This window comes from Pleurodeles waltl, chromosome 2_1, assembly GCF_031143425.1.
Source record: "Pleurodeles waltl isolate 20211129_DDA chromosome 2_1, aPleWal1.hap1.20221129, whole genome shotgun sequence".
In the NCBI taxonomy this organism is placed as follows: Eukaryota; Metazoa; Chordata; class Amphibia; order Caudata; family Salamandridae; genus Pleurodeles; species Pleurodeles waltl.
The window spans coordinates 513,183,215-513,211,184 of NC_090438.1; the positions used below are offsets into that span (position 1 = coordinate 513,183,215).

The following is a 27,970-nucleotide window of genomic DNA, read 5'->3' on the forward strand; positions in this document are numbered from 1 at the left end:
ACACATTGTGCGACTAGTAGGTTCTCAGGGGGCACCTCTAAGGTGCCCTTTGGGTGCATGTCATAATATATCCAATACTGGCATCAGTATGGATTTATTAAGATGAAGTGTTTGATACAAAATACACGTATTTTAAGTGCAGCCATCATGAAGCTGGGAAACTCGGAATAACCAGTGCCCAGCACGTGTCTTCAACATAGCTGCCTGAACACTTGCAACACCTAGGGATCGGCTAGGCATTGCAGGTGTACATCTGCTCATGCCGATGTGCCTCACATGTCATATAATGAATCCTGCCTTAGGGCTCTAAGGCTTGCTGTAAGGGTGACTTACAGGTATTTTATGTAGTGGTCATGGGCATTGCACACAGGGTGTATGCAATGTTTTGTTTTTTAAATGGTTCACATCATTTGCTGCATTCTGCGAAGGTGGTCTTGCATGCAATTTGTGTGTTAGGGTGGCATAATACATTCAGCAGCCCTTAGGGACTGCCTTCAGTACCCATGTCCTGGTACGAGGGGTACCATTTACGAGGGACTTACAAGGATGATAAATTCCTTGCCAATTGGGCATTTCCTTGTTTTAGGGAAATAGCACTGGCATTGGATACCTAGTCAGCAGGGACCCAATGCAACTTAAGTAGAAAAGCATTCAGGACTAGGGTAAAAAGTGGGGGTGACCAGGTCAAAAAGGGCACTTTCTTACATGGATATCTCAACTTCCAATAATTAACAGAAAAATCAAACGGGGTGGATTGCCCTAAAACGTAAGAAACCTTTTTTAACTGGGAACCCCTTGCAATTGTTTAAGATACCGTCAACCACAGAAATTCTCCAGTGGTATGCTTAGCATTAAGTCGCCATTCAGGCACCTAATGTGGCTGAGTGGATCAACTTCTTTACGGTAGGAGCACATCTAAATGAAACTGCAGCAGGATCTGTGAAGTGTTTGATAAAATACCTCAGATATCCCAATCCGGTTTTATTGTGTATCTGGGGATTAGGATAAGGTTAAAAAAAAACAAATATATATATATATATATATATATATTTATTTATATTAAGAGATGTAACTATGGATGACAATGATTCCCTCAACATCATCTAGGTGATTGCGGTCTACATGTTTCAAGCGACCTGGGTCTGAACCGGGTCTCATGGCTTTCCTCAGGACCTCTCTCAAGCAAGCACTATTAACTCTCACAAAACAAATGCTATTTGCTGACACACAAGTGGAATACTAGTAGAAAAATAATAAAGTTATGACATACAAAGCTTAGAAACCAAACGTGGATTATTTCACCTTATAATGCTTTAGATAGTTCAAAATTGGAAGAGAATAAAATGATTTATTTAACAGTAACCATATGAGAGCAGAATCGAACTGTGGTCTTCACCAATTCAAAGGACAGATGTGCTGGGGCTATGCTAAAGTGTGTCTTTCTCTGAACTGCAAGGAACATTGGCTCAATTGCGTCTTTCATTTCTTATAGTGAATGAAAGTGAAATAGAAATAATAAAGTGATAAGAGCGTAAAAGACCAGATTATTGCTAAGCACAACATAATGCAGCCTGAAGTTGCTTTGGGGGGGTGCATGTTTAGTTGCACTTTTTAAATCCTCAATGGCAAATCAAGAACTATGTGCTTTCACAAAGCAAGCGCACAAATGCAGAAGGTGAAAGTCTATGAAAATTGGCACATGTACCCAAAACTCAACAAAATAAAAAATTGTTAATGAAATATGAAGAAAAAAGCCAAAGAGCAGTTTGGAACTGCTTTCTGAAGTGGTAAGAAGGACTCAAGATTCAGATGTACATTAAACTACTAACAGCTGTTTTCACTGCAACAAATGACTCATTAGTATTTTTCCTTTCGCTAGCAACTTAAAGTGAACTACGATTATCCGTATGTACCTCCGTCACATCCCAGTCCTTCCTTTGAGGTGATTCCACTTTAAAGATGCCCTTTTGGACCCACGTAGGTACCCTACTTTAGCTTTGTTTTATACTTATCATTATACATTTTTTAGCTGCACGTTTTTAGCAGTGACATTTTACACACTTCACTTGCATGATATTACTCTAGGAATATATTGTACGAGTTGCTTGTTTTAGTAAGCCTTTTCATAATATATAATCAGTTAATTCTGTTCAAGGATGTCTGCAATTGAGGTAATGTTTGTGTCCATATGTTAACTCTGTTTAAATTTGTATTTATGGTGCATAAATGCAAAGCCTTTGTTGTTAGGATGAGTGCTCTAAATAAATGCTATAAGGTCACACTACACGTTTGAAAAGTTTAACAATATGAGACTACATATAATGCTCACAGAATGCTCTGATTAGATGCAAATGTTTGCAGAAGCTTGTAAGCAAGATTGATTCTTTGCTTTCAAAATAATTTGCTGTGAAATCTTAGGCACTATTTCTTTGACGCATCATTTAGTAACATATGTTGATGCATGCTAGTATTTAAAAAAAATATATTCATAATGGAAAAAAAAAAAAAAAAAAAAAAAAAAAAAAAAATCAAGGTAACCATTTTCAATAAGATTATGGGAAACATGAAAATAAACCGCACTGGCAAAGCCAACCGATCCGATATTGGTTATCAGTCTTTTGGTTTTGTCAATGCGTGTCTTGTTTTGACATGGCTTTTGTAACTCTTTGTTATGGGAGCTGCCAGGCCCTCACCATTGTAACCAACAATGGCAAAAACCAAAAAAGGTTTTTTGGTCCCAAAAAGCACACATTGCCACAGTAGTACCTGGCACAGAACAAAACTACTTTGTGTGCCAATATGTTCCTTGTGGAAGAGCAGAATGCTATCACTCACAGGAAAGCCAGCCAATAGATGGTTCAAGAGAGAAATAGAATTTTAATAAAAAGAAAATGGTGTGGTTAACACCAGGACTAATTAGGAGCCTGTAGTGAAATGTGTGTTGAAATATGTGTTTTTGACCACTGACTTTGTGTTGCACCACATTGCACCTGGATTAGCTGTCTAGTGTTCACCAGTTGCAGACTACAGTTTGTATTCAATTTAGCTGCCTATTGACTTTATCGCAGCATTAGACACTGCCATGTTAAATTTGCTTGTATTTTTCCACATTGTAAACTGTACTTGTTATCGTGCTTTTTCTCACCAAGGGCTTTGGCTGATAAGGATGTACTCAGATGGCATGGAACAGTCTTGTTTTGATTTGACACCTTGGGATTGTTGCTAAACCCAAACGTGTTATTTTCAAAGCAGACCTAACCTAGCCAGCATGTTTGAATTACAAGATGAGGGTTTTTTTCCCAGAAAGCTCCTTTTGTTTTTTTTAAGATATAAAAAGACCCAGTACGTCAGTGAGAGAGTGAGTGGCCTCAATCAGGATTCTTGACGTTTTATGTCTGATATCTGTCCTGTGAGGGTGGAGATCTTTTTCTCTTTCGCAGTCAAACGGAATCATAGTCTTGCTGGCATGAGAAAGATGAAGAGCTTGACAGGCCCTACGGTGATTAATTTTTACTTCATTATTTGCTTTGCAATATAATATAATATAAATATATTTATTTGCTGTGTACATTGCAGTGGAGAATAATTTTGGTATATTTTCCTTTCATTGCTGTGACCATTTTTAAAGTGTGCTTTCAACATGCTAATCTCCTTTTTAGGAACCTCGTGGTGAAATAATAATAAATGTCTTCTTTGAACACAGAAGTGCATTCCAGAGATTTTTGGCAGCTCAGTCATTAGTGAAAGCAAAACAGGGCCAAACTCTTTAAAAAGTCACAAAAGTGCACCCACAGTATAAGTCTTTGCACGAGTGGCTTTCATAAATTCACAAGAATTTACTGACGCAGACCAGGAAATCGTACTCCTAGAAAATATTTATAACTATATTTTAGCATGAGAAAATATGCATGTGTAGATTTGCTCATGCAAAAATCTATTGAGCGTTTACCATTTCACTTTTCCTCCAACCACTTTTTTTCCCAACCCTGGAAGAACTTTTACTTCTGCCCTTGTCAGAAGTAAGTTTCCAACCTTTCTCAGTATGGGAAACGATTCGAGAAGAGCCGGTGAAAATCCTTAAAGCATGCAAGATAGTAGGTTTGCACAGACTCAAAGGCATTCCAGCCCTGGAACTATTACTTACTGCATCCTCCAGCCCCAGTATGTAGATCTGCAGAAAGGAGGCAAAATAAGGAAATTGCTATAGTAGGGTTTGAAATTGCTAGTATTCACGCCCTACTATAGTATTAGCCCTGGCATGATCGGAGAGGCTATCAGAGCTCTTACTTAATGAGATTGCTGCTATAATTTGTCACTGCACCACATGGCACCAAAGGAACAAGTGGATTTTTTTTAACAGGACAAATAGATTTAAGAAGAAACCTGTCCCATGGACAAGTAGATATTTTATTAAAGTCCACACCCCTGAATAGCACTGCTATTTCACTCCTTAGGGATAATTTGCTTTCACAATTTTTGCATCTTTCAGTTTTAAAGACAATACATTTGGTTAAGCTCCGGTTGTCTTTACTGAAGGACAAGCCACTTTTGCAAATGCTGCTGTTTAAATCTGCCTCAAAATGGGGAAACATACAAGGAAGAGGACGCACACTGACTCTTCTTGCTGTAGCTGTACCTTCCCGTCCTCATTCAGACAGAATCAGGTGAGAGAAGGTGGACCCTGAATTAGAGAAGACAATCAGGAAGGCTGTGTTAGAGACTACGAGGGCCTATGATGCAGTCTCCTTCATCTTCAAAAGTCTTACATGGGTTAGAAGCTTCTACTTATTAAGGTTCTAACCAGAGGATGGAGGCATGGAAAATATTTTCTCAGAAAAGAGAAGGGACTAGAGTGAAAAAGAACTACTATCTGAAAACTGTGACAAATTAAATAGAAGGAAGGGTTCCCAGTTGAAGACCGTCCAAGTACTTCCTTAGATACAGTTTTAAGACAATATCAAAAGGTACTCAGCTTAGACTTTGCCATTCATGTATCCAATATTATGTTTAGCAAATGGAACTAGCTGGATAAGTTCTACATTCCAAAACTTGTGGCTAAAGCATAACCTTTACAAGAAATTAACAAGTTTACGCCAGACTCTGCGACATTGGCAGGCTGGTGAGACAGATATCCATGGAAGAAAAGAGTAACACATTAAGAATACAAAAAGTGGGCTCATACTGAAGAAATCTTAGCCAGGTTCTCATCTGGCTATGTGATCAGATGTCAAAGATGATTACACTTTACAACCCCTTATAGGTAATTTCAAAAATCTCTATTAAGCCATTCAGGATAGACAGATTATCTGCTCTTCTAGAGGATAGAAAAGAGCAAATCTAGTAAATTTCAGACATTTCATTTGATTTGGTTAGAGCTACTACTTTAACTGAAGGCTGCTAGGAGAAACCTATACCTTGGAAAATAGCATACAGACTCAGCACAAAAAAATGCATTAACAATACCTTTTAAAGAGTATAATTATTTGGCTCTGAATTGGCAGACAAACTGAATAAAATCTTCAAAGAGAAATAGCATTCCAATTCTTTCTGTCAAGCTTGTAGATCTTCTGCCTTCTTTTCTTCTTCGAAACCTTCAGTTCAACTGGCTTCAAGGATATCTTGTCAGCATCAACAAACCTTTTCTAAAAACAAAGGCATAAGGGAAAGGGATACAGGACTCATGGCAAAACAAAGAACATGTAACCCTCTCCTTACAGCACTCCTGACTCTCACACAAGTAGCAATAATGAGTCAGAAGGAGGGAGAATTGGTCATTTCAAGAAAATATGGGAACGATCTACCTCAGAATCCTGGTGAAGCGCGAAGTGAAGGAACAGTACCAGACAGAGGTTCTGACACTGCCGCAGAGCTCTGGGACCATAACTATACCATGCCCCAGGAGCATTAAAATCTGCAATTTGTGGCATGACTAGGGTAAGGACACTTGCAAAAGGGGGGTGTCAAGGAGCGGTGGAGGGCATAAGGGCCACGCCAGGGGGCATAATGATGATATAACTTTTTATAGTGCTGCAAATTGCCTAAGGGCATCAAGGCACTGAAAGCCAATCCTTAGAGTAACCCTGCCCATGGCCGGATCATGAAGGGTGAAAAACCAAAATTAAAAGGAAAAGGGCCAGGTTGTTAAGGCCTACCTAAACAATGAGGCTTCCTGCACTTCCTGAAAACAATACAGCTGCAGAAACCACAGTGGACAAGGAAGTGAGTCTAGGTGGTGCAGCAACAGAAGTTCAGTGAAAATCTGAGATGGAGCCTGTCATCAAAAGCTGACAGGGATATCCTGGTGAATAATCCGGATAAAAAGGGGTTGGGCTGTGGATGCCACCTCCTCTCAAATTCACTTTTAGTTTGTGTATGGCTGATTTTAAACCTGAACTGCCTCTCCCCAATTAGGGCCAAGAGGACGGCACCAGCTGTCCACCCACAAGTGAAGAACTGAGAGGGATGCTTTCTAATTGAAGAAGTGCCATGCCCCTGTTGGGGGCACTTCCTAACACCAGTTAATAGAGGTGTCTTTAGTTGCCTGGAACTTATTTATATTATGATTTTAGGTCATTCTCATTTGCAGCTGGCTCCTTAACTTTATTTTGTGATACGACATCTGGGGGCCATTTCAACTCCCTAAGGTGTCATCAGCAGCTACTAGAACGAGAGCCACACACCTACAGCCAGTCTACTTCTTATTAATGAATTTAAAGCTCAAATGTTTGCTCTTGGCCGGGACCTGGTAAAATCCATATTTAACCTAGGCCGGAACTAGCAACATGCTGAGGTTTGACCAAGTCAAAACCTCCGCTGCAGAGCACCCACATGAGCATGATGTACTTGCAGAGGGGGCCAGAGCCTTGTAGATACAATAAACACTTATACTAGAAAAACTTAAGGATGGATAAAAGAGATCCAGAAGAACCAACATTAAGATAATAGGCATTACTCTAGAGCTTCCCAACACACAGCTAGAGTAACACATCAAAGATCTTTCACCAAGATCTCTATGACAAAGACTTAGTGCATATTATATTTAACAGAATACAGAGTTTATTCAGCATGTCAAACCCAGCAGAAGCTACCTCCAGGGCATGTTGAACTGGGCGTACTTTTACAAACTGAAAAAAGCATCAAGCCGGCTACACAAAAATTCAACTCATGTACAGAGGAGATTCGATCGCCTTCTTCCAAGATCTCCCAGCTGCCACCTTGAAGAAACATAGCCCATAGTGACCTCAGCTCTATGCCAGACAGCAAATTCCTACCACTCAGACCCTGGATCGACCAACTAACGCAATCCTTTACCCCTCGCCGCCCCACCCTGTTACAGGGGCTACTCTGAATTAGTGATCCAGAGCTGTATGACCGTGAATGGCCTATGCCATTTAATAAAGAAGAAAAGGATTCTGCTAACAGACAGATATAGCTCACTGGCAGCAGACCCAACTGTCGCCATAGGAATCCTCAAAGCTTAAGTGTGAATGGGTGGGCACAGTCATCATCAGCAGCAGACTGTTTCGGGTCCTGGAACAGTCGCTCATCGAAAGGCTGTTCAAAGAAATGTGGCTGGCTATCCTGATTGAGAAAAGATTCCTCTGTAAAGCCTTACAAACTTGGACAGATGAGGAGATATGATGGACCCTGGCAAAGCTGCACATCCTGAAAAAAACAATCATATTAGGGTTCATTTACACGCAAACAACTCACAAGACGCACCACCTGAAGAGACTATCCAGACATCTTTCTTCCCTTGGGACAACACAATTCCTCCTAAATGGAGACAGCAATTTAGCTCCAGACCAGATTCTTGATAGAACTGGTCGTCTGGAAAAACAATCAGAATGACAGGGCCCTGCTCCAAGACCTTCTAAGCTGCCAGACACGCTTCAACATCTGGCACTTGCTTCACCTGAAAGCTAGGGACTGCACATTTCTTTTCATATTCCCAGTCCTACAAAGACTACCTCACTAATGGACAGAAAAAGCTTTATGTGACCATCTCCACTGTCTTACAGGCCGGTCTCTCTGATCATAGTCCAGTGCAGCTGGGCTTAGATCTCGGGATAACACAGCCCCCCAGTCAGGTGACGGATGAGGGCCTTAGCATACAGATTTCAGATGGAAAAAGAACACCTCTGTAGTCACATCTGATCATATACCAATGATATTGAAGGTTCACTGAACTATTGTAGGATCTTGTGGGCAGGTAGTAAACCAACGTGAAGGGGCTAGATAAAGTGAGAGTTGGCAAAGGCCACACGCAAACATAGTGCAGACCTCGTCCAACTTGAGTCCATTGTCTGTGATCTCAAGTGGCGGTACACTACCACCACAACACCTGACCTGTCACAGCAGTTGGAGGTCGAAAACTACACTTGATCGAGTTTTTCACAGATGCAACTGAGAAAGCTTTGGTCAAACCTCAGAGGTGCAGTTATGATCACGGTAAAAAATTAAAAGCTGGAAGGTTTTTGGCGGCACTCCTAAAATAGTACAATCGCAAATAACGGTTCTAGCAGTGCACGATCGAGAGTGGAATTTACAGGTTTAATGACAACGCACTGCTTCACATTTTACAATTCATCTCTGTGTGTCAAAGTGTAATGTTTCTTCTGATCAAGTGGTGGCCTTTCTGGTCCCTCTGCATCTCACGGTCTTGATTATTGAGGGTTATGACCTGCTGTCTGGGGACCTTACAAAAAATGCAGATGGCTCTACAGCACCGCAGATATGAAAGCTATGAGGGAAGAATGATTTTCCGAGGGGTATTCTATAAAGCTGAGAAAGCCCTTTTGGTCCTCACACTAACCTGGGCATATCAGGAAGCCAGGGAGTCCAGCTGCCTGGTGCCATCTTCAACATAACTATCATCACTCTCCTGGATGCAGAGAAAGCATATGATCAGGTAGAGTGGCAGTATCTCTTTCATATCATGTCTCAAGTGGGGTGGAGCGACGACTTTCTGAGTAAAGTCTGCCTCTCATATGAAGTCCCCACTGCAGAGGTTAGCTGTGGAGGCCTTATCTCAACACCCTTCACAATAGTTATGGGCACCTGGCAGGCCTGTCCTCTCTCCCCACTTTGTTTCCTTCTGGCTTGCGACTTCCTGGCAGTGGCGACCCACTACTCAAGGAAGGTGGAGAGTATATCCACTGCGGCTGTAAAGGTTAAGGTCTTTCTCTATGTGGACATATGCTTCTCTTATCCCATCCTGAATCTCTATCGCAGTGGTATTTTGCATCATTGATGATTTCTCCCAGCTATCAGGTTTCAAAAATTAACTTGAGTAAATGTGAGGCCCTCCCCATGTCCATTACCATCACCTTTGCCAGTATACAGGGTTATAATATGCAGTGGGTCCCGGAAGTGCTCAGATACCTAGGTGTCCACATCAATAGAAAACCTCCACTCACTAATGGGCCAAACCATCTGAAATGGCCACATCTCAACCTGTCTATTTTGGGTAAAGTGCAGACTATATAAAAGGTTTTGGCCCCTGTAGGAGGCTGGCCTGGCTTGTAGTGGTTACCAAGGGGTACTTACACCTTGCACCAGGTCCATGTATCCGTTATTAGTGTAGAGGGGTGTCTAGCAGCTTAGGCTGATAGAAAAGGTAGCTTAGCAGAGCAGCTTAGGCTGAACTAGGAGGCGTGTAAAGCTCCTACTATACCACTGGTGTCATATGCACAATATCATAAGAAAACACAATACACAGATATACTAAAAATAAAGGTACTTTATTTTTATGACAACATGCCAAAGTATCTCAGTGAGTACCCTCAGTATGAGGATAGCAAATATACACAAGATATATGTACACAATACCAAAATATGCAGTAATAGCAATAGAAAACAGTGCAAACAATGTATAGTCACAATAGAATGCAATGGGAACACATAGGTACAGGGGCAACACAAACCATATACTCTAGAAGTGAAAAGCGAACCACGAATGGACCCCAAACCTATGTGACCTTGTAGAGGGTCGCTGGTACTGTAAGAAAACAGTGAGGGTTAGAAAAATAGCCCACCCCAAGACCCTGAAAAGTGGGTGCAAAGTGCACCTAAGTTCCCCAGAGAGCACGGAAGTCGTGATAGGGGAATTCTGCCAGGAAGACAAACACCAGCAATGCAGCAACAATGGATTTCCAGACGAGGGTACCTGTGGAACAAGGGGACCAAGTCCAAGAGTCACGATCAAGTCGGGAGTGGGAAGATGCCCAGGAAATGCCAGCTGTTGGTGCAAAGAAGCTGCCACCGGATGGTAGAAGCTGTGGATTCTGCAAGAACGACAAGTGCTAGAAACTTCCCCTTTGGAGGATGGATGTCCCACGTCGTGAAGAAGCTTGCAGAGGTGTTTCCGGGCAGAAAGACCGCAAACAAGCCTTGCTAGCTGCAAGGGTTGCGGTTAGGGTTTTTGGATGCTGCTGTGGCCCAGGAGGGACCAGGATGTCGCCAATTGCGTGAGGAGACAGAGGGAGCGTCCAGCAAGACAAAGAGCCCACTCAGAAGCAAGCAGCACCCGCAGAAGTGCCGGAACAGGCACTACGAAGTGGAGTGAACCGGAGCTCACCCGAAGTCACAAAGGAGGGTCCCACGACGCCGGAGGACAACTCAGGAGGTCGTGCACTGCAGGTTAGAGTGCCGGGGACCCAGGCTTGGCTGTGCACAAAGGAAATCCTGGAAGAGTGCACAGGAGCCGGAGCAGCTGCAAATCACGCGGTTCCCAACAATGCAGTCTAGCGTGGGGAGGCAAGGACTTACCTCCACCACACTTGGACTGAAGAGTCACTGGACTGTGGGAGTCACTTGGACAGAGTTGCTGAGTTCAAGGGACCTCACTCGTCGTGCTGAGAGGAGACCCAGAGGACCGGTGATGCAGTCTTTTGGTGCCTGCGGTTGCAGGGGGAAGATTCCGTCGACCCACGGGAGATTTCTTCGGAGCTTCTAGTGCAGAGAGGAGGCAGACTACCCACACAGCATGCACCACCAGGAAAACAGTCGAGAAGGCGGCCGGATCAGCGTTACAAGGTCGCAGTAGTCGTCTTTGCTACTTTGTTGCAGTTTTGCAGGCTTTCAGAGCAGTCAGCGGTCGATTCCTTGGCAGAAGGTGAAGAGAGAGATGCAGAGGAACTCTGATGAGCTCTTGCATTCGTTATCTAAAGAATTCCCCAAAGCAGAGACCCTAAATAGCCAGAAAAGGAGGTTTGGCTACTTAGGAGAGAGGATAGGCTAGCAACACCTGAAGGAGCCTATCAGAAGGAGTCTCTGACGCCACCTGCTGGCACTGGCCACTCAGAGCAGTCCAGTTGCCAGCAGCACCTCTGTTTCCAAGATGGCAGAGGTCTGGAGCACACTGGAGGAGCTCTGGGCACCTCCCAGGGGAGGTGCAGGTCAGGGGGGTGGTCACTCCCCCACTCCCCTTTCCTTTGTCCAGTTTCGCGCCAGAGCAGGGCTGGGGGATCCCTGAACCGGTGTAGACTGGCTTATGCAGAAATGGGCACCACTTGTGCCCATGAAAGCATTTCTAGAGGCTGGGGGAGGCTACTCCTTCCCAGCCCTAACACCTAACACCAAGCCTGGCTGGACCCCAGGAGGGAAGAAACCTGTCTGAGAGGTTGGCAGCAGCAGCTGCAGTGAAACCCCGGGAAAGGTAGTTTGGCAGTACCCGGGTCTGAGCTAGAGACTCGGGGGATCATGGAATTGTCTCCCCAATGCCAGAATGGCATTGGGGTGACAATTCCATGATCTTAGACATGTTACATGGCCATGTTCGGAGTTACCATTGTGACGCTATACATATGTCGTGACATATGTATAGTGCACGCGTGTAATGGTGTCCCCGCACTCACAAAGTCCGGGGAATTTGCCCTGAAAAATGTGGGGGCACCTTGGCTAGTGCCAGGGTGCCCACACACTAAGTAACTTAGCACCCAACCTTTACCAGGTAAAGGTTAGACATATAGGTGACTTATAAGTTACTTAAGTGCAGTGGTAAATGGCTGTGAAATAACATGGACGTTATTTCACTCAGGCTGCAGTGGCAAGCCTGTGTAAGAATTGTCAGAGCTCCCTATGGGTGCCAAAAGAAATGCTGCAGCCCATAGGGATCTCCTGGAACCCCAATACCCTGGGTACCTCAGTACCATAATGTAATTTGGTGAAATTGGTCACTAGCCTGTTAGTGACAATTTGGAAAGAAATGAGAGAGCATAACCACTGAGGTTCTGGATAGCAGAGCCTCAGTGAGACACTTAGTCATAACACAGGTAACACATACAGGGCACACTTATGAGCCCTGGGGCCCTGGCTGGCAGGGTCCCAGTGACACATACAACTAAAACAACATATATACAGTGAAATATGGGGGTAACATGCCAGGCAAGATGGTACTTTCCTACAGCCCCCAGATATAATTAACTTTGCAGCATGCTACCGCTCAAGGTCCCCGGCAGACTATGGCTGGAATTGACACCGACATCAAGGCCTATGTCTGGAGCAGGAACAAACCCAGGTTGTGGGCACTCCAGCTTCAGGCTGCGGGTCTACGACTTCCTAACATGCTGCTAATCTAGCCTTTCAGGTGCTACAGTTTACCTCATAACAGTGCACTCTGAATGCTGCTCCTTTGTGGGTTCGATTTAAGCACCATCATCTGGACTGTCAGTTTCTATCCTTACTGGTGTACTTTGAAAACTCAGACAGCGTAGTTACAGCGAACCCAATTCTGCAGTCCTTGGTCGTGATATGGAAGAAAGTTCACAAACTCATGGCTCCACTGCCCTTCCAGCAACAAGAGGCATCACTTTGGCATAACGCGGACTTACGTATTGGCTGCAAACTGTTTTATTGGGCATCTTGGTATGGAAACGGTCTAAAAATCGTAGATCAACTATGTAGTGATGGGACTTATAAACCATTTTGCACCCCACAACTCAAACTTGGACTCCAGAACAGTAATGTGTGGCCTTATCACTCATTGACGCATTACCTTCGGGGAACTCTGAGGGTGTCCCGCGTGAACCTCTATCATTCTGTGTTCATTTAATCGCCCAGTCGTGGGTGAGTTACGAGGGGTGGCCTCTGATGTTCTCACTGAAAGCCATACACTCGAATCACACCATCTACAACTTGATTTGGATGGCAGGCAATCCTCAAATTTTTCCTTGGCCATTTGTGAAGCTTAGAACTGTCTGGTTGGAAATGACACCGATTCTGGTGTCCATAGTGGGGTGAAATATCACCCTCTTGAGGTTTTGGGATGAATACCCCAGTTGGCCCTGACTGCAGCAGCGATTTGGCTCAGTGTAGTGAAATCCTGTGACGTGTATCATATGTTTTTCTGTCAAGAGGCCTGAGGAAGTTCAAGTCTTTCTGAACGAAACACGTTGGCTGCTGTTTTCTGTTTAAAGGAATTAAAGGATTTAAATTAAAAAAAAAAAAAAAGTTTTGAGATACTTGGGGTCGTAGAACTTTTTTATGGTTGGGTACACCATTTCAAATTGTGTGTTGTAACATCTTTTCTGCTGGAGCAGCAGCATTAACCAACAGCAGGTGCTGAGGAAGGTGTGCACCGACATCTTACTCACAGAATTGTGTGGGAGGTGCAATTTGGAGTGTCTGCCATTGTGGTTCTTTCTTTGTTTTTCCTAAATCCTCAACTAGAATTACTCCCAAAAGGATTGAGTGGACTATGTCTTGATCATGATCACGTACTTCTTGAGACCAGACAAAAACTTCTTTATTTCAAGATCTTATATGAGTGGTACTGGTCTCCATGGAGAGAGACGAGTTACTGTTTCATGACATTTATTGGAAATTCAACTCCTATAACTTTACTTTGTATCATGCTCTTTGGTCCAGTCTGGCTCTGGCTGGCTATTGGATGAGCGTGTGGTCACTGCTCTATCACTACACCTCTCCTCCTTCCGGACAAGTAATGAGTGGCTCGTGGAGCTTTGTAGAGAGGGTGGCGATTAATGGATCAACTATAGGCTCAACAACAAAGTGGACAACTTTGATAGCATCTGGGGAAACTTCTTGGTTGCTGACACTATCTGCCTGATTCCCTCGCTGCCCCAATCACTGCATATCTTTTCATCCACTAGAGGGAATGCCCACATACCTAGAAACAGACTCAGCTGCTCTTATTTATATCCTCCCGAATGGATACAATAAGTCACACCTGGCTTGTACCTGGGAATATTATTTATCCTTTCCCACTAGGCAACTACCAACCCCAACAGGCCCCTTCCTCTTCACCCCGCCACACTATGACTTCCATTTACCTCCTCCCCTTCTGCTGTGTGGTATATGTTAATTTGCCATTATTGATATGTTGCTCATTGTGTGCATCCAATGTTGTGGTCCCTTTTTCTTTTCTGTACCCTTATTACACTTGATAAATCTTAATAAATAAAGACTGCAAAAAAAGAAGACAATCCTCTACAAATGGGAGGTCCCTTCTTAGACTAGCCTTCACTAGTAGTGCAGACGAATAAAACATTTGCCTACAAGCTATTAGGGCATCCCAAGTTTACTTGCCAACATTGGAGAGCAGGAGAATGTGCTAAATAATCGATTCGTTCGATAACCATGGATGCAACCCCTGACACCCAAGACCCGTAGAGATGCTCTTGGACAAAGGTGCAACAGACACCGAGAAATCCACATACATTCTTCAGGTAATGATTAACTTTTACAACTCAACTATTTGCTCTTTACTTCCTGGACGCTGAGGTGTGCTCTGTGAGAGTTCCATGAGTTTAGCATTATTCCCAAAAGTCCTTCCTTGCCAGGACCACTGGATTAGTTTGCCTTAAAAACTGCCCCCCCCCCTTCACCCCCCAATTCTAGGGGTGCGATTGCTCATCCTATTGGACCTGAAATACAGTTTTCAAACTTTTGCCTTTACTCCATGTTTTTTTGTTCAACATGTTTTTGTTGAAGGAGTGCTCAGTGGAGATAGGAAGGCAGGGGGTTATAGAAGGTGATGGCAGTGGGGGATGAGAACTAACCATGGTGATGCGCCTGACCATGCGAAAGGCAGAGGGTTGGGAGGGATGCTGTAGCAAATAGGTCCACACTGATCACAATAAATGGAGATAGCAACTGTAGCAGTCATCCCGTGTGCCTTGATGGCAGATATTAAAATGATAATACTGAACGCCCAGGATCTGAATTCACCAATCAAGAAGTCAGCAGTTCTAAAATGGTTCCACAACAAGAGTTGCAACATCTTACTAGTACAGGAGACCCACCTCATTAGGCAAGATGTGCCTGTATCAAACCAATCTGGTTCTATCCCCAATATCACTCCCATGCAAACAAATAACTAAAGGCAAGTTCATATTGCAGGGAAGAGACATGCTATTTCAACTTGATTACCTTTTAGAAGATAAAGAAGGTAGACTGGTTGGTGTCCATGGCAACAGTCTATATAAAGAACTTACCAACTTCTGAATATAAGGCCCTAATGATCACAAAAACAGGTTTTACCTATCACTGTTCTCACGCTTTGAATTATGCTTGTGAGGTTTGCTGATCTCAGAGGGTTATTTTAATGCTGTTGGAGACAAAAGTCTAGATAGAGCTATTGCAAAGCAGTCTACATATGCAGCACCCCAGGTACTATTAAAAAGTATCAAATTGCTGGGCCTCCTTGAGACCTGACATCTGTTACACAGATGTGAGAAAGACTAGACTTCCTATTCTTGAGTCCTGAAAAAACATTCTAGAACAGAATTATTCCAGACCAAAAGGCTAGCTTACGAAAAGGTGTAGTCATCACAGACTGGAGTCAGCACTCTTTCGGGTCACTCTTTGGTAGTGCTGTCTCCAAATCTTAGGGTATCCAGTCCTCCACCCCCACGGAAAGAGTCTGAATGAGATAGGTTCCTTCGAACCACAATAGCTGAAGCCATTCGCAACTACTTCCTAGAGAATGACAATGGAAAAAAAAAAAAACACAATTTGCCACAGTTTCGGATGAGGCAAAGGCAGTCATAAGAAGTGAGATTACTTCAAACACAGCCACAGTAGATAGGTTAGCAAAACTGAGCAAACAGTAGCTTGAGTCTCAGGTATGCTCACTCGAACAGCCTAAGACTGACTGCTTCCCACGCACCTTTAAAATCCCGAATGCAGAACTAGAACAGGTTTTAATCAGTGAAAACAGCCACGAAAATTGTATTCAAAGGGCAAAAACACTATGACAAAGGAGGTAAAGCTGTTTCTTAGCCTTTAAACAGTGAGCTCTTCAGACATGCAATTGTATACAAAAGTAGAAGTACCCTGGTGGGAAGGTGGTTTTGCGTACCTCTGACATTTTACAGAGGTTCACTGCATACTATACCAAACCAGACTACAGCCAGACCCATAAACTCGAGACCTTTACTTACTCTACTACATAACTCCTGAACAAAACACAGAGATTCTCAAGGTAAAAGAAAAGCTGATCACCCATTAGGAGGCAGGCCGACCTATTCAGAGAATGCCTCAGAATAAAGCTCTGACAGGGCTGTCTGGAAATTTATTAGAAAAGGTCCTTGCTAAAACATAAATAGGTCTCGTCATGTCCTCTTTTATCATGTCCAATTACAAACAACCAACAGCCTGCATCAAAATTAATTGAGAGCTGCTGCATAGCATCCAATACGGGACGAGGCAGAGATGCCTGCTGTACCCTCGAATGGTCACATAGGCCATGGAACCTCTAGTTCAGAAAATTACAGCTAATCAATTCATACATAGAATCACAGTCAATGGCAACATTATAAATTGATGCTTTTCGTTGATGACATAGCATGTTTCTTAAGAGACCCAGCCTAATCCATCTTGGCTCTTAAGGTGGGACTGGAAGCATTTTTGGCAGTATCAGGCTTTCATATTTGCTCAAAGTCTGCCAGTATGGGAGTTGCAGGCCCAAAACAGAGTGTGTCATAGTACCTCCAACTGGGGGGTTTTGCTCACACAGAAAGGCCCTTATTCTTCCAGAGAATATGGCTACCTGCACAGTATAGTGATCTATATACGAGTAATCTTCCCTAACTACTGAATTCCCTCTTTAAAGCTGGGGCAGACTTGACCTGTCCCAGATCAGTAGAATTAACAGCATAAAAGTCAACTTCCACCCTTGCATGTTATATGTAGCGCAGACACTTCTCCTGGGGGTCATTCAACTGACCCTAAAAGTGATCCATTCCCATATTTTGTCCTTAATCTGGAAGGCTAAATCCCCAAGGGTAGCAAGGGCAATCTTTTACAAGCCATAGGTACGGGTGGACTAGGTTTCTCAGAAGTATCCTGCTACATAAAGGCAGCCCACATTCACCCCACTATAGAGTGGAGGAAGGCTGAGAGGATGAAACCCTTGATATTAGTGGAGGAGGCATTCTCCCCAATTCCGTTGTGATGTATAATTTGGTTGCCCTCATGGTACAGATCGCACAAGACCACATACCCAGGGATGTGGAATTCCTATCGCCCGATGCCCGGGACATCTTATTTGGGGTCAAGGGCAACAAGTTTTTATGTTTACTTTGTCCTTGGGACAAGTAGGCCCAACCCTCTGCAGCACAAGCCCTTTGGCTGCCTGTTTACAGAGAGTGGAACTCTCTGCAGTTGAGGTAATGTGTTTCCAAAAGACAATGCTGTTCGAACTTGTATTTATGGTTCATTTTTTTAAAGCCTTCATTATTAGGGTGAGTGCTGTAAATAAATGTTTTAAGGTCACACTTCACTACTGACGTTGGTTCCAGTACAAAAAAAACAAACGTGTATAAACATGTTTGAAAAGTTTAGGCTATAAGGCTAAGTATAATGCTCCCAGAATGCTCTCTGATTAGATGCAAATGAAGTGTCATTTAGTAAAATGTGTTGATGCATGCTAGTATTTCCCAAAAATATTTCTAATGGAAAATCAGTGTAACCATTTTCAACACGATTATGGGAAGCATGGAAATAAACAAACACTGACAAAGCCAACTGATCTGACATATTTTTATAAGTCTTTTAGTTTCATCAATGCGTGTCTTGTTTTGACATGGCTTTTGTAACACTTTATTGTTGTGGGAGCTACCAGGCCCTCAACATTGTAACAAACACTGGCAAAAAAAACCCAAAAAGCTTTTTAACTCTAAAAGCACACGTTGCCACCAGTGGCATAACAAAGGCCCCGCAGCCGCCTTCCAGGGGGCCCCTTCAGCACAGCACCTGCCCTGAGTGAGTCTGGAGAGAGGGCTCTTCCATGTTCTTTGCAAAGGGGCACCCTCCAGTTTCGTTACGTCACTGATTGCCACTGTAGTTGCTGACACTGAACAAAACTACTTTGTGTGCCAATATGCTCCTTGTGGAAGAGCAGAATGCGATCACTCACAGTAAAGCCAGCAGAAAGAGAGAGATATAGAAGTTTAATAAAATCAAAATGTCTTTGTTAACACCAGACCTAATTAGGGACCAGGACCCACATGTAGGTAGCTTTTTGCATGTCGCAAACAGCGACTTTCGCTGTTTGCGACGTGCAAAAAGCACATCGCGATGCACAAACCCAGTTTTGCGATTCAGTAACCTGGTTACCGAATCGCAAAACGGGTTTGCGACTCGCAATTAGGAAGGGGTGTTCCCTTCCTAATTGCGAATCGCAGTGCAATGTAGGATTGTTTTGTGACCGCGGGCGCAAACCAATCGCAGTTTGCATCCATTTCAAATGGTGCTAATACTTTCGCAAAACCATTGTGAATGTCACTGTAAACATTTTTTCAGAGCAGGCAGTGGTCCTGCAGACCACTGCCTGCTCTGAAAAAATGAAATTAAAACATTTCATTTTTGTTTTTGTAATGCATCTCGTTTTCCTTTAAGGAAAACGGGCTGCATTACAAAAAAAATAAAAATATGCTTTATTGAAAAACAGTCACAGACATGGTGGTCTGCTGTCTCCAGCAGGCCACCATCCCTGTGAGGGCCACCATTTGCAAGGGGTTCGCAAATTGCGACCCACCTCATGATTATTCATGAGGTGGGCATTTGCGAAGCCCTTGCGAATCACAGATGGTGTCAGGGACACCATCCTACATTCGGATTTGCGAGTCGCAAATCTGAACCTACCTACATGTGGCCCCAAATTCTTAAAGAAAGTCACAAAAGTGCACCCATGGTATATGTTGTACCCCTATAAAATATTTGTGAACTGTATTTTAGCATGGGTAAATACGATGTGTAGATTTGCTCATGTGAAAATCTATTGAGCATTTGCAAGTTCATTTTCCCTCCAGCCACTTTCTTCCCAACCCAGGAAGAAGTTCTAATTTCTGCCATTGTCAGGAGTAAATGTCCAACCTTTCTTATTATGGGAAAATATTAGAGAGAAGCTGGTGAAAATCTTTAAAACATGCAGGTTAGTAGGTTTGCAGACTCAAAGGCATTACAGCCCTGGAACTATTGCTTACTGCTTCCTCCAGCCCCAGTATGCAGATCTGCAGAAAGGTGGCAAAATAAGGAAATTGCTACAGTAGGGATTGAAACTGCAAGTATTCAAGCCCTACTATGGTAGTAGCCCTGGCATAATCAGAGAGGCTATTATCAGAGCTCTTACATAATGAGATTGCTGCCATAATTTGTCGCCACACTACATGGCATCAAAGGGACAAGTAGATCTTTTTACAGGACAAGTAGATATGAGAAGCAACCTGTCACCTGGACAAGTAGATATTTTAATAAATTCCACACCCCTGATACCTCTATACTATTCATACACTGTTGGAGCACTGAGAGATAAATCTGCACAAGGCAGGCTAGAACCTTTGAAAAATAACTCAGACCTTCTACTGGGCAGCCAACTCATTTTATTTACAACACAATGGGAGGGGTCCTCATGTGACTTTCAGTAATGGTGACTTGTTGACCACTAAGGAATAGGAGGCAAACTACCCACCTCCCCGAGAAATGACAGATTTAAAGTGCTACAATCTCTTCACTTTCGGCAGGTGGAATACATGTGAGAGGTGAGTTCAAGGAGGTGGCGAACTATGAAAGAAATTGCATTTGACTAGGCTTCCACTCAAAGGTTGTCTCAATTTACCAGGCACTAGATGTCAAGCTAGATCCCAAACACCACAACTACATATCTAAACAGGAGGAAGAACTGGGAAGAGACACTGGATAGGAAACATTGAAGGCAATATGGAAGGGGGGGGGGGTGCAAATACAAGGGGAATGCCATTAAGGTACTAACTTGATGGTTCCTGTCCTGTCCAGCATCTGGCCATGTTTGGGATGGTTGATACGATGCCAGGTGAGGGGTATGATTATGCATATCTGGTGGTCTTGCCTGCAGGGTCATGCTTTTTGGGCAACTATGTTAAACCTCAGATTACGGGAATCACCCTTTTACTAGATTCAATAGTGCTTTTGTTACGCCATCCAGGAAAAGAGAGGATCTACCTAATGCACTTGCCTACGGACGCCTCCTCACCCAACTTCTTTAAGTAGGAACATTAATCCTGGCCCACTGTTAGAAGCAGCCAACCCTTTTAACACTGGTCTTATGGGGGACAAAGATTTAGAATATCTACTTCATGGAAAAATTGTCTGCATTGCTAGCTGACAGAATGCTGGAATTCAAAGAAATATGGAAGCCTTTTAAGAACTGCATGAAAACTTAAGTAGGGGGTTTACGAAAGCCATGACATATCAACAGCATTGAATGCTATGTGCCTCTGGACTGGACACCTCGACCCAGACAACACGCCAATACTAATGGATTCGAAGGGCCAGCGGACTACCAATGTCCCAAGGGACCTTGGGAAAAACTAAGGGAATCTCTAGCCTGTTGTGTATAGTGGTATTGTGCAACTCACTGATGTTGCAAAAATCAGTAATTTACAAGTAATAAACAAAAAGGCTATTTAGCCAGTACCAAAGAATAAAAGAGGGAAAATTATCTGTTGCATTGTATTTTTTTGGTGTGAAATTTTTGCATCAGGAGATTACAGGATGATTATAGATCTCCGCAACATAAACAGCTTAATAAACAAAATTCCAATAGAAACACTTCAAAAGATAGAGAATAATGAATTTTTCATAACTGCAGTCATAACGGACGCATACTGTTGTATTCCCACATGGAAGGAACATTAAAAGTACCTGAGATTTTCTCTGAAGAAGAAGCATAAACAGTTCCAGGACCTTCCTGTTGGTGTAAATCTGCACTGATTGTGTTCACCAAAATGATGGCTCCAATGGTGGTACAATGTCTACTAAAGGGATGGAACATCTACCCATAGCTTGATGGTCTTCTTCAGCCACAGAAAAAGCCTTGGAAGGTTATGAGATCCTTTCTAGATGTTGTGGACTGATGATCAACTAGGACCCACGCAATCTGATGCCTCAACAGACCAAGATCTTTATTTGTGCTCAAGACAGAACTAGGAATGGTGTTTCTACCCGACGAGACAGCACACTTTGCCTAGGATCAAAGTTGCTCTCTCTACCTCTTATCTTTTAAGGAAGCTCCAGCACACCTATGTTTAAAAGTACAAGGACATAGGGTGATGTGCACATTTCTAGAAACTGGACCCGACTCCACTTAGGACCACTCATTACCCATCTACTAAAGTACTGGAAACCGCCATCAATGTCCTGGAAACAAAAGATTTTACTAAACTCTCTAACAAAAACACGACAATGGTGGCTGAATCCACCATATCTCAAGAAGGATTTTCCCCTTCATCCCCTCCCTCTCATGTGGTGGTAACAACAGATCCCAGTGGGAAGGGATGGGTGCAGCCTGCAAAAATCCAATGAAGATCAGAGATAGAATCAGAAATCTTGAAACTGAATAGAGATTATAGCCATCCAAAATGCACCAAGTCACTTTCATGCAAGTGTCAGAAGCCAATGTGTGCTGATCATGACATCTTAACACTAGGGGAGAGGGGGAAAAAACAAAACCCCATACTGTCTCTCCAGAGTCAGTACCATATACACAAGAAGTATGGGATATTCTGAGGGGTCCAATGGCAAAGAGATTGCCCTGGTCCCTTTAATCTCAGACTTTGAGACTTGTTGGTGTGCTACGTGTGGCTGTGCTGAGGGGGAAGAAGAAAAGTTTCCTTTACGGACTGGGTGGTCTCTCACTATATAGCGTCTTGCTTCATCATATGACCACCTAGCCCCAACCGTGTAGGACAGTGCCACCCGGACGGACTCAACCTCACTGTTAAAAGAACTTGGAGGGAGTGCTGAGATTAAAGTTATCTGGATAAATGTGAGATCCAGTCGTGCTACAAAAAGTATAAAAACATTAGTCAGTCACCTGTGTAATAGTACACCTTTATTTGTGGTGACTGCTGGTGAAACTAAAAACAAGTGATGGGACGCCTGCTGAGGGTAAAGACTCGAAGGGTCACCAATTTACAGTATTAAACACTTTTCTCTCTGCACTTGCATATTTAGTGCATAAATTTAGGGATCCCAGGCCCTGAAGAATGCTCTGAGACCTCCTTTGGCTCTTAGCAGTGGGCAGAAACATGTTGGCCATTAATTAATTAATTATATAGTGTGTGAGACCACCTAGTTCGTAAAGGAATTTTTCTTCTTCCTCCTCAGCACAGCGACACGTAGCACTCCAACAAGTCTCAAAGTCTGAGATTGAAGGGACCAGGGCAATCTCTTTGCCACTGGTCCCCTACGAACACCCCATATTTCTGGTGTATATGGTGCTGATCATGACAGACATCACTGCTGATATGTCATACATAGACAGGGGGGCATAAGATCAGGCTTCCAACATCCGGTGGCTCAAAGAATATAAACATTGGTAAACAGTCATCTGCCATACTTAAAAACAGTACACGTCAAGGGAATACAGAATGTAAAGGCAGATCTGAGCAGTGTGATTCCTTCATCTCAAAGGTTTGTAGAACCATTTATAGACCTATCTGCCTCCCAAGAAGACACTCTTCTTCCAAGATTGTTCTCCGTGCTTTCACGTACCAGGAACCAGATGGCCTAGCTTTACCTTGGCCTCATCATTATACTCTTCCACCTATAACTCTCATCCCTCTTGTTACTCTCAAAATTCAAGAAGAAACAGTGGAAGTGGTAATAGGTCTTCCCTTCTAGCTTCCACACTCTTGGTTTTCTCTTTTAAGTTGATGGCAGCAGTACGTCACTGGAAAGTTCTGTTCTTACCTTTCCCTCTTTGAACAGCTAGGTGTCTTTCTCTGTCAAAGCTTTCTCTATCAGTCTGGAAGTTGAGAGGGTCAGACTTCAAGGTAATGGGATCCCATAATTCAGTTTTTACAGGGATCAAGACACCCAAACACCCTTAAATCATACTCCAAATATTGAGGAATTGTTCAGCATTGGTGTGATTATCTTTCCCTGTGAGATATCTTCTGTTGGCAAACTTTTCTGGGCCCCATCCAGCAAACTTTGGACAATGTTCACATTAAGAGCTCAACTGTTAGCCATTAAAGTATTCAGAGAACCTTGGAAAGGGTTTGGGATGGATGACTCTAGTCATGAGGTTATTTAAGAGATCTTCTATCTCTATACTTTATACACGACCTCAGGGTCCTCTGTGGAAGCTTCCATTGATCTTGAAGGTGGTCACAGGAGTTGCTTTAGAACCCTTAATTTCAGGAGATTTTAAATATTTAACTATGAAGGTTTCTTTTTAGGTGGAAATTAAATCAGCTAGAAGGGTTAGAGAACTTAGTTAAATTGTATGCAATCCCCTGTTATTAATATGTTGAAAGATAGGGTATTAAGACCAAATCCTACGTTTCTACATAAAGCGCTACTGAAAATGGATGGGAATGACAGATCTTGTTATCCGTTTTCCATTCTTATACTATTACTGAGGAGGAAAAACGTTTACGTTGTTTAGATGTCAAACATGCTGTTTCTACTTATCTTCAACCATCCATGATGTACAATATATCCAACCATATATTTCTAACCTTTGGTGGATACAATACGGGTCAAAAGCCATACAACATGACTTTACATAGATGGATCTTTCCTACTAATATGACCTTACATTAAATTTGAAGTTCCTGTTATGGAGGGAACACGTGGTAGATCAACAGGAGGTATTGCTACTTCCTAAGCTGAGGTCCAGTGGGTACCTTTAAATGAACTATGCCAAGCTAAACATTATCATATTCAGCGTGTAAGAATAAAAGGGCATTCTTCTGGGGCGGGGGTTCTGAACTCAGCACTTTCTTCCTGAACACTTTTCATTCATTACACTAACTAAAGGGTGTTGCATAATTAGGGTGTGTGCCTGATACTGGTCTTCTTTCGACTTGGTTAGCAGTAAATTGAAAATGAGAATTAAGGGCCATATGTACGAACACTTTTTCCCATAGACACAGAATGGGTAAAAACCTTTGCTACATCTGGCCCCTAGTTCTTAGAGCAGCATGACGTTAGGTGGAGTTTTAAGCACTTCCTCTTCTGTTCTCCTGTAGGAGTTAGGACCACCTCAAAAGAATGACTGAGTGAAGGACGCAGGGAAATAGACACTTAGTAGTAAGTATGGATTAAGTCCTCAGTAAGGCTCAGATAATTGTCGAGTGTGTGTGTAACCTGGTGCAGTTGAGGAAGGGAGGGTCTGGGTGAGTTCTTTTTACTCTCAATTGCAAATCAATCACTATGCCCTCTCATGAATCAAACACAATGTTTTGAATTTGAAAATCCAAGAACAACAAAAAAACATTTGTGACACTTCCAGTGTTAAAAATTATGTAGAACACTACTGATCTTAGTGATAAGATTAGATTCAAGTAAAGATGATCTAATCTGCCTGCACTGAGACTGAAATGAACTACAGACGTACACAAGCAAAATCCAGTTACTCAAAATGAAGGGAGCCATTGGCTCTCAAAGTGGACTCAATGTTCCATTGTGTGGTGGGTGGAAGAGAGTGGATGATAGGTGAACAGACGAAAAGCCACTCTATGTATGTATATTATGTATGATATTTTAGGGAAATTCAATAGTCTGGCAAGACCACTAAAGCTGTCTCCAAGGGTAAACTTGAAAAAAGAATAGCAGTTCCCCCTTTTGACTTGGGTGAATCTCTCAGCATCACTACCAGGGAATAGACTGGATCATGGGCAGGACTCCAAAGAGTCCGGGTTAGACTAATTTAGGACCAACAAAGTATGCCTGCTGTGCTATGACAAAGAAATGAAGATGGGCTGCCCTGTCTGCGGAGAACCTGCCTTAATTCATCACCAATGGCTGTGTGTATCAGAGCCTGTCCCAACTGATATAATGTTTCAACTGCTTAAGCTCTGTAATTAGGACATGCTAACTGTGAAAGAGAGTATGTCCGAGAACACAGTAGTAGAGCTCCTGCAATGCTCATTGCACCAAAATGTATATTTCTTTCCTGACTCCGTTTTCCCAGTTCCCCTGCAAATGGGAACCACCAATTGTTGTACTAAACACCTAGAAGTGTGAAAAGCTCAACAATCTCATTAACATAATACACTCTTACTATTGCGTACAGCCCTTAAAACGGTTTGACATAATAGCATTTAAACACGACTAATCCCAAATGTATAGCACACACTAGGTCCAATGTGCCAGAATACTACACAGTGTTTTAAATAACTAATGTCACCTATGCTAACGGATATGGTGTAGCTAAGGTGTTTTGAAGTTTATGAATGTACATACATAAGTTATCTTAAACCATAACGAAACGGAAAGAGACACATTCAAATCATGTAGGAAGGTATTAGGGATGGGGAATAAAAAAAAAAAAAGATAGCAGGGAAGTAACCAGTCACAAGAATGTAACCAAAAGCAGATGGACATAAAAAGGTAGAAGCTCAAAATATTTATTTCTTGCTCTCTCACCTTGATGGACAGCTACTTTACACCCAGGTCCTCCATCACAATACACCAGCAAATTATTGGGCCAGCTATGTTCATCATTGCATATACAGCAGCGTCCCAAAGAACTGTTTTCTTCTTCTGATATATACACCTTCTGCTCAACAGTCAAATGGTTTACTGTACTACTATTGCTTATGTGATGGCTGGCCGTGAGAAGACATGTATTCTCCATTGTGACTTCAGCTGTGGGTTCAGCTTCAACAAATGGATTTTCATTGGAACATGTCTTCAACTTTAAAGGATCAAAGGGGTTGGCATCTCCCTTTAAGCAGGGGACACTATCGACTAGTTTCACTACAGAAGCCCGAACACTATCATCCTTTTCTGCCAAGATGGTTTCCTTTGTATGACATGGGCTCAGATGTCCCTTCTCATTCGGACTCAGGATAGCCTCTTCCATCGCAGAGGTTCTCAGACTGGTCTCTTTCACTAGTAAGGTACCAGAATCGATTTCCTCTTCCTTGCATAAATGTCCTTTAAGACTAGGCTCCTGGATTGTAATTGTCAAAGAGCAGGTGCAGGTACGGTAGCCATCATCTTCCATTGCACAAACACTAAAGCCAACATTCACACCCTCAGAGCTTGGACCCTTCTCTTCCACGAGTGAAGCATTGAGTCCCTCCTTCACTTCCTTGGCACAGGCACGGCAGCCATTATCACTCATAACATAAATAGTAGGGTTGTCGTGCTTAAAATGAGCATTATCGACCTCACCTTTAGCACAGACTCTCAGATTGTCTTTCTTGTTGACAACGGGGCTCAGACCAGACTTCTCCTTGATAAAATTTGTTAAACCAGTCTCTTCCACCAGTAATTCACTAGGGTTCATCTCCTCAGTCATGGGTGTACATCTTGTAGCACTGGGACCCTGGATCGTAAGTGCTACCGAGTTACCTTGGTCCCTCACACATTTCTCTGAAGGAAACTGTTGTCTTAAAGAGACGTCTGCATCAATCTCACGTACTACACTTATCTCTTTCTTTATACAGATGCTGGAACCACGGACATTCTGTACAAAATCAATATAGCTCTCATCCTTTTTCCTGGCAGCAACACTGTCCTTATTCGAGTCCTCCGTCGATAACGCATTACTGGCTTTATTTTTCTTCGCACTAGCACCTTCCTCTTCTTTCACAATAGAGCCAGTTGCCAGACTTGACTCATCAGTACTTACAGGGTGCCCATCCTCCTTAGTAACATAAACATCAAGTTGATCATCCGCCTCACGATCACTGTGGCTCTCTTGCTTCGCCTTGAGGTCCTTCTCCCCGACATAAGGAAGAACAGGATTGACCTCCCCATCATAGGTCTTCTGGTCAGGCTTACTCACAAAACAAACCCTAGGATCATTATTCTTCAAACATACACTAAAGCCAGTCTTTATGTCACAACCATTTTCTTCTTCGTTTGCTTCCCTAAGACAGGCAGGACTGTAGTCATGCTTGTCGGCAGACTCAACTTCCTTGATTTGACCACTGGAGCCGACAGCCAGTACAACAAAACCACCCCGTTCGTCCTTCGCCGCCCTGGAAGAAACACACAGACCATTATCTTCCGTAACACGAATACTGGCATTAGTCTCTTCCTTAGCACAAGCACTGACATCTTCAACCAAAACGAACACGTCCTTTGATAAAGCATTTAAGTCCTCAACTCCTGGCCACGCACTTAAAACGATGTGCTTCCCACAAATGCTAGAGCCCTCAGCACTCGCACTGTGGTCCTGCATCCCCAAACAAATAAGGCGCGGCTCTACTTTCGTACTAGTGGCAACGCCTCTTTGTTTTGCCATATTTCCGTGCCTCAAATAACCACTGGGGCCCTCCTCTCCACCCACGAAAACGTAAGGCCTTTCTTCCTTAACTACTATACTGTGGGTGTCTGCCATTTGAAAAGCACGTGAGCTCCCATCAAATATCTAACGATGTGGCGGCAGTTACTTCCACAACTTCGCTGCCCTGAGCACCACCCTATTCTCTATGGTTGTGTAGCCATCCCGAGGCTCTTAGCATCGCCTGGTGTCAAAAAGAGCACACCCTGCCTCGCGAGA

General features: G+C 43.1%; 1 protein-coding gene across 1 annotated transcript in view; it reads right to left on the reverse strand.

Moving 5' to 3' along the window:
- Positions 1–27,902, reverse strand: part of LOC138259929 (uncharacterized) — a 430,741-nt gene extending 402,839 nt beyond the window's left edge. The window contains exon 1 of the mRNA XM_069207921.1: positions 25,882–27,902. Coding sequence (XP_069064022.1) covers positions 25,882–27,808 — 1,927 coding nt within the window. The 5' untranslated portion in view covers positions 27,809–27,902. The remainder of the gene's footprint in view (positions 1–25,881) is intronic.
- Positions 27,903–27,970: the final 68 nt, after the last annotated feature.